We start from the raw sequence: 14,710 nt of genomic DNA, 5'->3' as shown, positions 1-14,710 counted from the left end.
TAAATAATATATAATATTATTCACTTTTTAACATAGTTTCTATTATATATGTACGTAATTTTTTTATTGGTCCTAATATTTTATAATTTCATAATTTAAATAAATAAATACTTATTATATATAATATATTAATAGAACATTAAAATCAAATATATATATATATATATATATATATAAAACAAGAAATTATATTGATGGCTTAAAAATACATACATACATATATATATATATATATATATATATATATATATATATATATTATGAAATAATTAATCATCTAACTTAATTTTATAAAAATTAATCAATCAATTATAAATATTTTGTACATAACAATTTAATATAAATACAATAAATATTAATACATCTATGATGAAAAATAATCTAAATAAGGTCATGTTATAATTGAGAATAAATTGAAACTTGGTGTATTTTCTGGCCAGACTGTAAAGTCATGTTATAATTGTAATTAAATTGAAAATTGATGTATTTTCTGGCCAAATTATAAAGTCATGATATAAACCAGAAAATTGACAAAGTATATGTATTTTCTGGCAATAACCCCTAATAGGAATTATAATTAACTACTATTATTCGAAAAAACATAATTTTTTTTAAAAAAAATTATATACTCCAACTTTAAATTAATAATCAACCTTGATAATAAATTATTAACTAATTAAAGTAAAAATTAAATAATAAAAATAATTATATATTCTAAATAGACAACCTAAATCTTAATTAATAATTACAACATTAAACTAAAGCATATAAAATGCAAATTAAAAAGGACAATTTTTTTTTAAAAAATAAAACATCAATTATAGTGGACTGTATTAGGACTGCGTATCAGGTCAGTATTGGGTCGACACGACACGATAACGTCAAATATGAATTCGACTTGTTAAGAAACTGTTCGACATAAGTTACACGAACACGACACAAAAACGATAGAAGCACGATTTAAATCATGTCAACACGACACGACAATGACATGATCTGGTAAAAACCTTATTAAACATGACATGCACTACGATAACAATAATATATTATATCCGAACGATTCAAGGATGATATTAGAAATAAAAAGTCTCCAAAAAGTTAAAAATTCTAACTCTAAAATAAAAATTAAAATAATTATTTAATAAAAATAACAATATTAATTTTAATGGGTCACATGAATCTGACACGAAATTATCGTGTCATTATCAGGTCGACACGATAAGGACACGAATCTGATAAGACTTAATACTAACACATTAATATCTTGTGATTTCATAAATAGGGTTGGGAATTTTGGACACGACACGAAAGCACGATACGAAACCGCACGAAATTAAGGGATTAGTGTCAAGCCTTATCAGGTTCGTGTCCTTATCGTGTCAACCTAATAAGAACATGATAATTCCGTATCGGGTTCGTGTAACCCGTTAAAATTAATATTATTATTTTTATTAAATATTGTTTTTGTTCTTATTTTAAAGTTAGGAGTTATGACTTTTTGAATTTTTTTTCTTTCTAATCTCATCATTTGTTCTGCCGCTCAGCAAACACAAGTTTCATACCTTTTCCTTATTTATTTTAATTCTTATGTTTATCGTATTTTTATCAGGCCGTTTTTATTCAAGTTTTTACTAGATCGTGTCGTTTTCATGTCGTTTCAACACGATTCAAATCGTGTTACTATCATTTTTGTGTCGTGTTCGTGCTTGTGTAGATCGTATCATTTTCGTGTCGAGCAATTTCTTAACAGGTCATGTTCGTGTTTGACCTTATCGTGTCGTGTCGTTATCGTGTTGACCCGGTAATGATCCGACACGCACGCTTTGCCAGCCCTATTCATAACATGCTTTCGTATCGTGTCCAAAATTATCAAGCCTAGACCGTATGCCAACTACTTTTTCAAGGCGTTTTCATTCTTCACCTATTTTTAATATCTTAATTAAGATTACATGTTGTATGTGAATGTCAAATGATTTGTAAATCTAAGGAAAAAAAAGTTCAAAGAATAAGAGGAAGGTCAAGTGGCGAAAGCCCACTGCCGAAGCTCGTCGTGAGACTTCGGGCAAATAATATTTGTATTTTCCTATGCCCTGCAATTAAGGTTAGTATTAATGGCAAGTAATAGGGTCGAACCCACAGGGAATCGGTGTATCACAGTACTCGTGTCACAAGCTTTATATTTGGTTGCCCGTCTCTGGGCAAAAGTGTCGCTTGCCAACCTGTGGCCAAAACAGAATTGAAATCTATTTATGGGCAATATGCAAATGCTGAAATAGAAAACACAAGAAAATAGTCAGTAATAAAAGAAACCCGGTGTGGGCATAGTCTTGGTGTGATATGGGATAATTCTTTCGGTCATGGGTTCAAGGATTTTCATTGTGCGATCGCATCTTTGGTTATAGATAGCAGTCAATAGGCTGGGCCCCTTGTCGCAGCCCGATTCCCGACGCTAGCAATAGCGGGGTACGAGTATCGATACAACTATTTTTAAAAGAATAAAAGATAAGAAGAACAAGTCGAACATCAAGCGGAAGCTCGCATCAAAGCATGCCAAGGAAAATCATCATAAATGAACCCAAGGGTAAAATCGTCAACGTAGTTATAACTTTTTAATTATCAGGAATTTCGCGAACAAAAACAAAATGTGTATAGCTCATTTTTCATAAGGAAGCATAATATGCAGAGTATCGCAGCAAAAGGCGAACCGATTATATGTATGAAGACACATAACCGTGAGTATATTACTTGATTCGAAAGGAAACGAAGTATTTTTAATCATCAAGACTCTATCAATCATAACGGCAATATTAATATGATCACATCGATTGAAACGGTTCCCCACCAGCACCAGACCAATCTCGCTCCCCGCTTAGCCTGCACATTTAGAAATACATGCAGGGCGTGAGTACATAATACTCAGTGGGCAAACGCCGAAAAACAAGAAAGGTGCTCTTAGAGCTATAGGTTTGAAACTTGCCGCATCTCAGCAATACACAGAAATAAAGTTAGCGTAATTGAATCTGTGCATGCAGTTTTCATAATCATGATATCATAAAGAAACGATAGCGCTATCAAAGTACTCACCATGTATGTACCACATCTACAACTTATCATCATCAAAGGTACTGAGAAGTAGGCCTCCCTCTCAAGTACCGTGACCGGCCGACCCGAAGACGGCTCGCGGTCACCTCTGTGTACACAACCCCGCTTGTAGCAGGATCCGAATTCGTCTCATCTCATCAGTAGATGGTAACATACAAGCTCAACATCAAAAATTGGCAAGTCAAACAGTTCTCAAACATCATTTAACTCAACATTTGATAAACTCATAAATATCATTATCAAATCATTTTAGAAAGCTCTTACGATATACGTATACTCAAAATATTGCCCACCTGAAGACCTTACTCAAAATCTCCCGTCAAAGCGGAGTTACTTACTTCCTTTCTCTGCTCGTGTCTTCAGGGATCATCATCATCATCGAAGGTTCATGTCATAAAATGAATCTCGATTAGAAACTCATTAACAAATCTCATGCCTTAACTCTTGCTCTATCTCATATTCTATCTCCTTATTCAACTCTATATAAACTCTCCACTCATCTCAAATCCTTAAGCTCAAGGATAGGTTTCAAGAAAATCATGGTTCTAAGTCTCGATTTATCTCTCATATAAGACTCGTCTAATTTTCACTCAAACACATAGGCAACACAAACACGTAAGGCACATAAGAAAATACAATCAAACATCATCAAAACATGATCTGTTTATACACTGATTCAACTTCAAAAATTAACCTGTTCTGACTCCGACATCTCCTGAACTCGAGACTCATACCAAAAGAAAGTTCTTCGAGTCTAGTTCCATATAAAAAAAAGTAGAGTCGAAAACTCCAAGTGGTTTGGGAGTTATGTCGTGTTTACCACGATCTACCATATTCGGCAGTTTTGAGCAATCGAAAACTTTGATTTTTGAAAAATAGTAAATGATGTCAAACTGGCCTCAAATTTGGTGGATATCTAGTTAATACAATAAGGTTAATACCATAAAAATTTGGAAAGCCAGATCACACAGGAAGCTACTGAAATGAATGACTCTTTCCTCTGTTCTCTGAAATTCTCGGTGGTAATGTGCAGTTTAGGTTTTGTATTTTATAAAAATAGTAAAAGAAGTCCAAATGACTTAAAATTTTACCGGTGTTCTCAAGACTCATGTAGGGACTTAAAATTAGACATCGACAAACCGTCGATCACAGTAGGTCAGTAGGCCTACGAAAATCACCAAAATCTCATCTCAAACTCTTAAATGCTCAACTCAACATTCCTTCAAAGAAAACCAATCAAAGCTCATTTCAAACACATATAACACTCACAAACATTCAAACACATTATAAAACTTATCATACTCAATTTAACTCTCCTCTTTTACATTTTAACTCAAATCTCAAGGGAAACGTTTCAACGAACGCATCAATTCAATTCTCTTTTCATTCTCATGCTCAAAATTACTCAAACACTCATGTATGACCTCTTACATCACATAACTAAAAAACTCACATAAACTAACTCAAGTCAAAAATTTACTTAGCCAATAATAGACTTAATCAAAAATAAAAAGACACTACTATCATGCTCAAAAACATATATCTTAAGCTAAATCACTTGATAGACACATAGACACGAAAGTCCTAATTTTTATTAAACTAAACTCTTTGAAAATTTATAACCACACATGAATCTTTAATCCAATCATAGATCTATCAATTTTAACCCATTTATCTCACATATAATCCATCAATTAACAAGTTAGAGCATAGATTCACATATCCCTAATTTTATTAAACTAACTCATATCAAAATCATCAATTGACATCATATACTCAATTTACTCCATTAATCATCATCATATACATCTCATGGACTCATCTTCATCATCAATTTATCACTTTAATCATCAACTCAAAAATTCCCAAATTGGGGTAAACTAAACTCATCCGATTTTTACATCTCAAAGCATAGCTTTTCAAAACACACATCAATCATCACCAAACATCACATAGATCACTTTTCTCACCCCAATTCAAGGAAAGAAGAAGAAATTTTTTTGAAGGGTTGAAGACCCATTTGATCGAAAATTTCAAAAACAAGGGAGGGGTGATTTCTTGCTTCAATCTCTCAAGAATACTCACATACAATCTCATACAAGTCATATCTATGAATTTATACGTCACTTACCCAAACTTTACACCAACAATCAAGCTTTCTCTCTCTAGCCTTGAAGCCGATCTTCAATGATCTTCTTGAATCCAAGGAGATTGAAGGTGTTTAGGCAAGATTTTGGAGTGGATTGATGTGTTTTGTATAATTTTTGGAAGCTCCGAAGGTCTCTCCAATGGTTGACAATGGAGGAAATGAGGGGTGAAGGGGAGAGAGAGATGCCCGAAAATGGGGTGGAGAAGAGAGAGAATTGGCTTGCAAGATTTGTGAGGATTTGGCTAATCTTTTAAAGATTTGTGAATCTTATCAAATATTTGGCAATTAATGCCTTAGTCTCTCTCTCTAATCTCTACACTCTCAATCTCTACACTCTCACTTGGCAATTTGTGGTATTTAGGCACATGCTTGGGAAATTAAATAATAGTGTGAGAAGGGTGATTAAATAATAATCACAAAATTTATGGAAATATTACTCATTAATAAAATACCATAGCATAAATATTCATGTGATCAAATAAAATAATTATAGCACTAATACTAGTGCACTCACTCAATTATAATATTCCTCATCGTAGGAAAAATAATTTAAAAAAATATTATGCTTGGAAAAATTTTCATAAACCGACATCATTCGATTTCTCGGTAAAAATAAACCGCACTTGCTTTGGAAACTTAATCAAAATTCCAAGTGCTAAAGTCTCAAATAAAAATCATAATAACTTGGTCATAATGACACACGTCACAGAAATCACATAATCAATCAGTCACGTAAATTCACATATCATCACATCAAAGCAGTCGGCAAACACAAACAAACTAGACGTCTCTCTGACCGACTCTTTTCATCAAGGTTCTCACTCTTTCTTCCTCGACTCTATGTCAAACTCATTATTCCTATTTTCTTAATAGGTCAGTCAATCTCTGATAACTCGGTATCCGGTAACTCTATTCCCGGTAGTTGGAAATAAAATAAAATCTCAGCTCAAATCAATCAGCATCTCTATCTCAACTCATTTCTCGAATCTCTTCACTCTAACTCTATCATTGGTTTATTCCCTCATAACTCTATTTAAAGACAATCTGTCTTATCTGCTCATAAAAAAAAGGTCTCGTATTTCGACATCTCAGTACTCTCATTAGTGTTAAGACACTATTTCTCAACATAGGGAAAAGTACGGGGTGTTACACCCCTTTTTTTACTCGTCACGTGCGCAGCCTACCCCATCCTCATCCGTGCCCTCAATATGGCTGACGGACCCAAATGACCCATAAGTATGTCCGAAGACATACGATCACCTTTTCCACATTTGACGAACTATGTGGAACCGGATTTCTCCATTAATGGTTCCACTTGTTGCTTGAAACTTGGTTATGCCCAGAGCATCACCGTCCGCTTGAAACTCCAGGTTTCCCCAAGTTGTATTGGCATCAGGCCAAATGCTTTGGGAATGTGACTGCACAACTCATGTGCCCGTTTCGACCTCACGAATTATGATTATCCCACATCAACCTTAACTAGCCCATACCGGGCTAAGGAACTTAGCTACTCATAAACGTAAAAATAAAAGCAAAGTAAGTAAAGAAAAATATACTTGAATTGGAAATTGTCTAGGCGTAAATCAAACAAAGTACTTGCCGGCACCAACCCCGGTCATAGATGAACGAAACTTAAAATAGAAAAGTAAAGTGGCCTGTGGCCGTGTATTTGCCTCACAATCATTCAACACATGAACAAAAACTAGGGAAAATTATTAAATGAAAGTGGCCGCGTAGGGGGTCAGCCTGGAATAGTACACCGCCGGAGCTCTCCGAGAAGCTAGATGTTGCCTAACTTCCGAATTCGTCGAACTCCTTCCTCTGGCAGGTGCATCTATATTTATAGAGAAGACATGGGTTAGGGCTTGGTCCAGAACAGGCGGCAGCTGGGCTAGGGTTTGCATGGTTGGTTCTTTCCTTCCATAGTGTGCCCTTGGATCTGCATAGCCTCCGGTATGGCAATGAATCTCGGCTGTGGAAGGTAAGTGGATTTCCTTCCTTTTCTGGACCCGAGGGGCAGATTCTCCCGCTAGTGCCTATTCACTATAGCTGTGCCAAACTTCAACTTCTCTCTTAGCCTCATTTCCTTTGCCTTCAATCCCTTGGTAACTGCTCATGTGGCTTCTTCCGGGCCTCTGCCCAAACACGACCCGATCACGTGCGGTACTCGATGTGGGCACAGAATGGTCTGTGCCCTTGCTTGCAGTCCGGTACTTGCCTCTTTCGCGAAATGGAGCCAGTTTCTTCCTTATGCTTCCTGCACACTTCCTGTGCCCAAAACATGCCCTCCCAGGCACAAGCACACTAAAAACATGCAAAAAGACTCGATATAAACCTAAAAACAAACACAAAAAAGCACGAAAAATGGGCTCGTCACACTCAAACACTTTAAGCACACATTGTCCTCAAGCATGTAAATGTGACTTACCCAAACAAGATAAAGAAAGAAAAAGAAAAAAAGACACCAAATGGACCAAAGCAATCAAAGCACAAGCAACTGAGCAAAGAATTAAACATGCATTCATGTGAGATAAAGACAGATTCTGCCCTCAAGCAAGTCAGGAAACATGTTTGGCCACATAGGGGTTCCTCACCAATCCGCTCATCATTCTGTGTATATGGCTCAATGTATCGCTCGTGTTCTCTGCCCTAAGCGTTCACCATAGGCTTGCTTGTCTTCTCAAATCTCCACCTCTCAAAAATATCGGTAATAGGATCTCATCCTTGGGTCTTTATTAGGTTGTAATGTAGCTTTTAGGCATAGGTAGGAAATATTTGGCTCTGGGCTCAGTCAAATGAATTTAGTTTAGGGCACGTCTACCCTTCCCTTTTTGTATCTAACTATGCCCACTTCTCACGGGCCTACGCACATACAACTTTTGGACTTAACATATATATTTTTTTCTTTTTTCATTTTTTTTAGTCCATTATTTTTCTTTTCTTTTCACTTATAGGGGCACATGTAATCTGTGGCCATAGGCACAACCCCTCCCACATCATATTTCTACTACTTTCCCTTCATTTGACTTCTTATCTGTCCTAATTCATTTGACAATTCATATGGGCAAATTTTAAAGTGATAATTCAAAGAAACGATCAGGCTTAAAGGGGGCTGACTAGGGATAGTTTGTAGATTTTACATTTTGGGCACAGGGATAAGTGAAAGAAACGTCTAAGTCATCTAAGATCCTAAAACCAACTCAATGAGGCCTCGGCGAGAAGACAAGCAAGTTCTAGTTCCACTCAAATACAGAGAACCAAAATCACACAGAAAAGAAAAGCATGCTTGGATAAACACATATAGCAAAGCTCAAATCCTCACAGGGTATGTGCCCAACATAATTAAATTCGTCATACTTACTATCACTAGGCATAGGCATGTCATACCCACATATACAGCACATCATCATCATGCCCAAATCACAAGTACAAATCATGCTTGGCCCGACTCGAAAAATAAACAAACTAAAAAAATGGGACAGCGTAGAGGCCCCCACACTCACACACTTTGGGCAAAGCCAAGTGCCTGAATATGGGGGTCCCAAACCGTGGACATCCCATTTTTACAGAAGGGTGCCTTCCCACTCACACACTTTGCTTTGGGCAAAGGGTGTGAAGAGGAAGGCACAGACACAACAAAAACAAAAGCAAAAACAGAAAAGCAACAAAAGACAATCCTCCTTCCCACTCACACACTTTGCCTTAGGCAAAGTGATAAGCCAAAGAAGGGAAGGGGAACAACCGACACTACTAGAAAAACGCTCATAGATAACGGATTTTATCCGTTATCTATGAGCAAAAAAACCGTTGTGTATAGTGGTGTTATCTATTATAGGTGTCATACACAACGGTTTAAAAACCGTTATCTATGAAGGGAAAAGATAACAATATAAACATACATATATCACGGTTATGAAACCGTTATCTATATTGATTATACATAACGGTTTTGTACTGTTATGTATTATAATTTATCCGTTATGTATTCTATAATATATTTTTTTTTTCATATTATAGTTAACAATTTTTATACTTTTTATAACGGTTTAAACCGTTATCTTTTTCTTACAAAGATAACGGTTTTCTACTGTTATGTATTATAATTTATCCGTTATGTATTCTATAATATTTTTTTTTTCATATTATAGTTAACAGTTTTAATACTTTTTATAACGGTTTAAACCGTTATCTTTTTCTTACAAAGATAACGGTTTTCCACTGTTATGTATTAGAATTTATCCGTTATGTATTATGTAATATTTTTTTTCCATATTATAGTTAACAATTTTTTATACTTTTTATAACGGTTTAAACCGTTATCTATGTAAGACATAGATAACGGTTTTTTGTATCTTTTATAACGATTTTAACCGTTATCTTTAATATTTAATATTTTTTTCTCAATTTTTATGTTATTTATATCAAGAAATAAATAAATAACTTTAAAACAACAAAATGATAAAATCAACAATAACAATATTATATATTATCCAAAATATTCGTACATTATCATCCGAATGAACCAATTAAGTATCAAGTATCTAAGATCATTACATATTTCGATTCACTTTCTGGCTTATCCACTCCGACAAAGTCCTCATCAACCTCTCAAAGGGCTTCCTTCGCGCTCATCTCCATCTTGATCTTCCTCCCTTTTTGAAAGTAACATCCCTTGATAACATACAAACATATACGCCACTTGTCAAATACTCAGTTATATGAAAGGAAAATAGTGTTAGAAAAAGATATTATGCATACACTAGCATTATTGATTGAGAAAATCCCCTTCTGAAGAAATGATAAAAAGGAAAAAGACATTGTTCTTCATGCATATGTACATTCAAGGAATATGGAGTTAAACCTCAATATTTTGTTAGTTATCAGCCAGATCTAACTAAACCTTTGGGTCTTTTTTTTTTCTAACAAATTTCCAAAGAGCAAAGGATAGGAAACTTATCCATGTAAAGTTCAAATTCCACATATCTACACAAGATATCAAGATGCCTCAGTTTACAGTATAAATCATAAATATGTTCTGATATGACTATATACAGTCCAGAGCATCGATACGATATCACCTTCTTTCAGTCCACATTAGCAAAGAAATTCTGAGGTGAGTACTTTCCAGCAGAATGCATCAACTTAATCATGAAAAAATCTGAAAGTCTTCTCACATTAATATATATCTATGTGTGTGTGTAATGGACCAATTTACGACATATATAAAGCGGTAGACAATTTTACGACAGATATGAAGAGGCTCATTGAGATGCTCAGATGGGATAATATATCAACAGCAAGAACGCCTGATATGGAAAGAGCAGAGGCTACCTCGTAGCAATTCCTGAATAAACATCTGCGGGCTTTTCTCCAGCAACCAAGTTAACAGCAGCTGCCCCTGGCTGAATCATTATAATGACAAATTCAGTCCAGGTTGAGCGAAAATAAAGCATAAAGCATCAACATCATTGGAACCATCCCCTCGAAATGTGGGTCGGTATAATATGAAGTACAAAAAAAAGATATATGGAAAAAGAAGTAAGTAATAAGAATAAGAGAGGTTTCATGAGAAAGATGCAGAAAGCATATAAATAATACAAGAGAATACATAAAACAAGTGACATATGTGGTGTGTCCTTCATCTGATTATTCTCACAGTGCACAACTGATGAGAATATTCAAATTTTTGAAGCCACGTATTAATATCTAAGCCATCAGCATGCGTACTAGAAATTCAAGATATTCACAAAGTCCACTTTCAAAATGAAACAAGACCCTGAATTCCAAACATGGAAAGCAGTAGCTACACATAAGGAGAGAAGAAAACTGAGAATAATTAAGTAAGAAACCCACCTTATCCCTATCAAGAAGTAGAACCACAACCATATGTAATATAACTCAAAGGCCACCACAAACAACCAAAAAGGCAAATTCACCAAGTCAACTAAGAGCATTAAGCTGCCATAACCACTCATATGTTGAGCTGAAAAATTACCTGCATCAATCTCCAAAATTCTCAGCAGAAGTATCAGTGTTCTCGTCATCATCCAGTTCTCGTATCTTAGCAATCTCAGCCTGCGCACGCTCAAAATTCATTCTATATTGTTGAATAGAGAATGTGAGAGATAATCCCCTAGCAAACAAACAATAGAGAATGTGAGAGATAATCCAAAATTCAGGAAAAGATGCATATGGTTATCATGTAAGAGCCATTACCAGTGTGTCGTCAAGATCCTTGGAAGGTCAGATAGCAAATGGTATGGAAAGTGCCAATAAATCAAGCAGGTTTCATCTTAACAAATCATGAAAATATATCCATATTACACAAAAAAGGTTTCAGCTTTCAAACTTTTCCAACTCCAATGTAAGTCTTTTACCGCCTAGATCTATTACACACTTAAAACTGTCGTACCTGTAAAACCTCTTCATTTTCAGAGGCACAATTTGGAACTTGGTCGCCCCCAATGATCCTTAGGCTAGTACCAGTCATCTTTCTCATCTCTGAAATTATTGCACCTCCTTTTCCCAATAGACAACCAACTTGGTTTGATGCCAACATAACTCGAGCTGATACATGTGATTCTTTTGCATCTGAACGGAATCCCTTCAAAAGACCAGTCTCTGTAGACCTAGTAAACACAACAATAGTTGCTTTCTGTGCAGGGGAGTATTTAGATTCTACACTCTACAAAATAACACACAAAAGAAAAATATCAACCAATGAATATGAAATCTAAGTATTACGATACTAGTGCAGTAAATCTATCTAATATTTATTTACAAAGAAATAAGGAAATTTATTGATACAAAATATCACTGTTTGTATAAGTTCTTTAGTTGAAATGCATCTTACCTGCATAACCTAAAAAATTTAGGTAATGATAATAGGAAATGGCTGCCATGAAGAGCAAATTTGACAGTAACACGGGTATAAAACCATGAGCAACCAAAAGTGGTGATATAAAATAATGAACAACTGCAAAAAATACAAAAACATCAGTAGCCATCTATCAAGGAGTTCCCATTAAGACATCCTATTTACGCTTACCATAAAGCAACAGGAACATAGGGAAGAAAGAGTTGCAGTGGACATCAAAGGCATACAACCTTCACAAGAGACAGGGGGTCACAAAATTAGCAAAAGAATAAACAACTAAACCCAACGTGCGTGCCACACCAAACAAAAGAATAAGACAGGAAAAAAAAACAAGAAAAGGGAGTAAAAAAGAAAGAAAGAAAAAGGGAGCTAGAAGTCTAGTACAAACAAAAATCAATAACAAAAGTAATTTGCAGACACCAGCAAAAATAAGCACACTAACATAATTACAGAAACAGTAACAAGCAATAACCTTGCAAATTCAAATTAAAAAATAATAATTAAAAAAGAAAAGAGAACTTGCCAAACAAATGATAATTCATCTAAAATACTTTGTCTCAATCATCACCTGAGGCGCATAAACACAACCGAGTGTGCCAACAATTAGCAAATATTTTCCTAATTCAAAGGCAATGCAGTAAATTTAAAGAAAAATTCAGGAGACCGCGGTGAAAACGGCGTCGTGGCGCCAATCGCCTGATTGAAGGTCACGGGCAAGTACTTGAGCGAGATGTTGCCGCTGACAACGGAAGCGCAGAAAATCAAGCTGAGTAATAAGCAAGACTCACTAAGATTCGAGTAAAATTCATCACACAGCTATTCACATTATACAATAACAGAGTAAAATTTGAAACAAATTCAAGCAAATTTGAAATTCTAATTCCAAAAACTTAAGAAAAAGCCTACTGTAATTCTAATTCTGAAAGAGAGGGCTTACCGTGTGTGTGCGGTGTGCGTGAGTTGCCAGTGGACAGACGAACGGCGGTCTGAAAAAGAAGCGGCGCGGCAGATCGTGGAGGCGCGCGAAGACTGGAGTCTGGAAAACCCTAGCCCATCTTTCTGACCCGTTTCTTCTCTTCATCACAGCTAGGGTTTGAAAACCACAAATCCCAAATATGAAAATCCATGAATTAATCCCAAATTTGCAAATTTATAACATATAAAAATTAGAAGAACAATATTAGAGAAGAGAAATGACATAGCGGGATTAAAAGTCAAGCAATAGAAACCATGTCCACAAATCTAGGATTTGGCGTCAATATTCCAGGAGCAGGCGGTGCAAGTCAGAGCGAGGCCGACCGAGGTGGAGCGAGGCAGAGTAAGGTCTGGATCCAGGTTCAATTTGGGGAAATTTGATGGGGGGTAGGAATTGATTTTTTATAAATGTGAAGTTGAGAAGAGAATCGGCCGTAGAACACCATAGGCTCGCCGATCCTCGGACCACCAGCAACGATGGGCGGGCTCTAGGTCGCAGCTCGCCGGTCTCCCTGAGATGGCGACGGCTGGGTTGTACCAAACAGAGAAGAACTAGGGCTCGACCTTTGCCCTAGCTATATGAAAATGGAGAGGCGAGGTCGCGGCGACCGATGTCGCCGGAAGAGTGCGAATAGCTACCATTCGCCGGAACTTGGCTCGGCAGCGGCGACGACTATCTCTAGGGAGAGATCGCGAAGAGAGGGAGAGAGATTTGGGGAGGAGATGAGAGATACAATTATACAATATTTTTAAATTATTTAATTAATAAATTAATTATGAAAATAAAAAATTAAATGAAATAATCGCATACATAACACTTTTTCTTAACGGTTTCAATAATCGTTATGTAAGAGTTCAAAAATACGCACATAGATAACGGTCGGCTTAACGGTTTGTAATACCGTTATGTATGTAACTAATAGATAACGCAAAAACATAACGAATTAATTGAAACCGTTATCTATGCATATAGACAACACTACATAGATAACGGATTTTTGCAAAACTGTTATCTATTCCTAAAAGTGCGCTCATAGATAACGGTTTTTGAAAAAAACCGTTATCTATGCACTGTTATGTATGTAAACTTTTGTAGTAGTGCGACACACATGCAAACACACAAAACAAGAACAAGAAAAAGATAAAAACACAAAAACAAAACAAAAAAGGGAGGGCAAAGCTTTAGGGTGCGCCAAAGTACCTGGCGCGCATCATGTCTCGCATCTCGAACAACACCTCCAACACAAGCTCTCGGAACCTCGCATTATCAGGGTCGCGAGGTTCTGGTGTGGCACTCCTGTGGCTGCTTCCTCCACCATGCTGTAGGGTCCTCTGATGGGCAGGGGGCATAGGTGGCTTCGTCTCAGGTGGGTCGTACATGCGCAGCCTCCCTTCGTCATCTGGCTGGAGGTTGAACATCTTCTGTTAGGAGGGCATGTCAAGGAACTCCTCCGGCATCTTCGGCATAGTCAAATAGTTCTCCGCCAGCTTCATCATATCCACGAACTTGGTGGGAAAGTGCCCCACAAACAGGCGCTATTTTTTGTTTGCTAAGACGTTCCTCATGTGGGTGAACACGATAGAGGTGAAGTTGAGGCGCCTTTTGT

General features: G+C 36.2%; 1 protein-coding gene and 1 long non-coding RNA gene across 5 annotated transcripts; both read right to left on the bottom strand.

Moving 5' to 3' along the window:
• Positions 1-2,582: 2,582 nt before the first annotated feature.
• On the bottom strand, positions 2,583-5,627 carry LOC131022870 (uncharacterized). Its single transcript, XR_009101442.1, has 2 exons — positions 5,234-5,627; positions 2,583-3,459 (listed from the first exon to the last, which is right to left on the bottom strand). It is a non-coding gene; the product is annotated as an uncharacterized LOC131022870 (long non-coding RNA).
• Positions 5,628-11,133: 5,506 nt separating this feature from the next.
• Positions 11,134-13,352, bottom strand: LOC131022797 (KH domain-containing protein HEN4-like). 4 transcript variants are annotated; one of them, XR_009101423.1, is made up of 5 exons: positions 12,300-12,813; positions 12,105-12,227; positions 11,664-11,936; positions 11,468-11,543; positions 11,134-11,384 (listed from the first exon to the last, which is right to left on the bottom strand). XR_009101423.1 is itself a non-coding variant. In XM_057952322.1 (5 exons), the coding sequence occupies exons 3-5, from the start codon at positions 12,108-12,110 to the stop codon at positions 11,349-11,351; spliced, it is 315 nt and encodes a 104-aa protein (XP_057808305.1). In that variant the 5' UTR covers positions 12,111-12,227; positions 12,300-12,358; positions 13,066-13,352; the 3' UTR covers positions 11,134-11,348. The 4 variants fall into 4 exon arrangements, 2 of the variants coding, with proteins under 2 accessions (XP_057808305.1, XP_057808306.1); XM_057952322.1 differs by lacking the exon at positions 11,468-11,543 and adding an exon at positions 13,066-13,352 and having other exon boundaries at positions 12,300-12,358; XR_009101422.1 differs by having other exon boundaries at positions 11,468-11,936.
• Positions 13,353-14,710: the final 1,358 nt, after the last annotated feature.

The sequence above is a fragment of the Salvia miltiorrhiza genome, chromosome 4, assembly GCF_028751815.1.
Source record: "Salvia miltiorrhiza cultivar Shanhuang (shh) chromosome 4, IMPLAD_Smil_shh, whole genome shotgun sequence".
In the NCBI taxonomy this organism is placed as follows: Eukaryota; Viridiplantae; Streptophyta; class Magnoliopsida; order Lamiales; family Lamiaceae; genus Salvia; species Salvia miltiorrhiza.
Note: the sequence above shows the minus strand (reverse complement) of the source record. Positions and strands in the feature narration are given on the sequence as shown.

Coding starts and splice junctions, on each gene's coding strand:
- LOC131022797 (XM_057952322.1), bottom strand. Junction 11,385..11,663: donor AAAATGAAGAGGTTTTACAG/GTACGACAGTTT, acceptor TTTGTTTGCTAG/GGGATTATCTCTCACATTCT.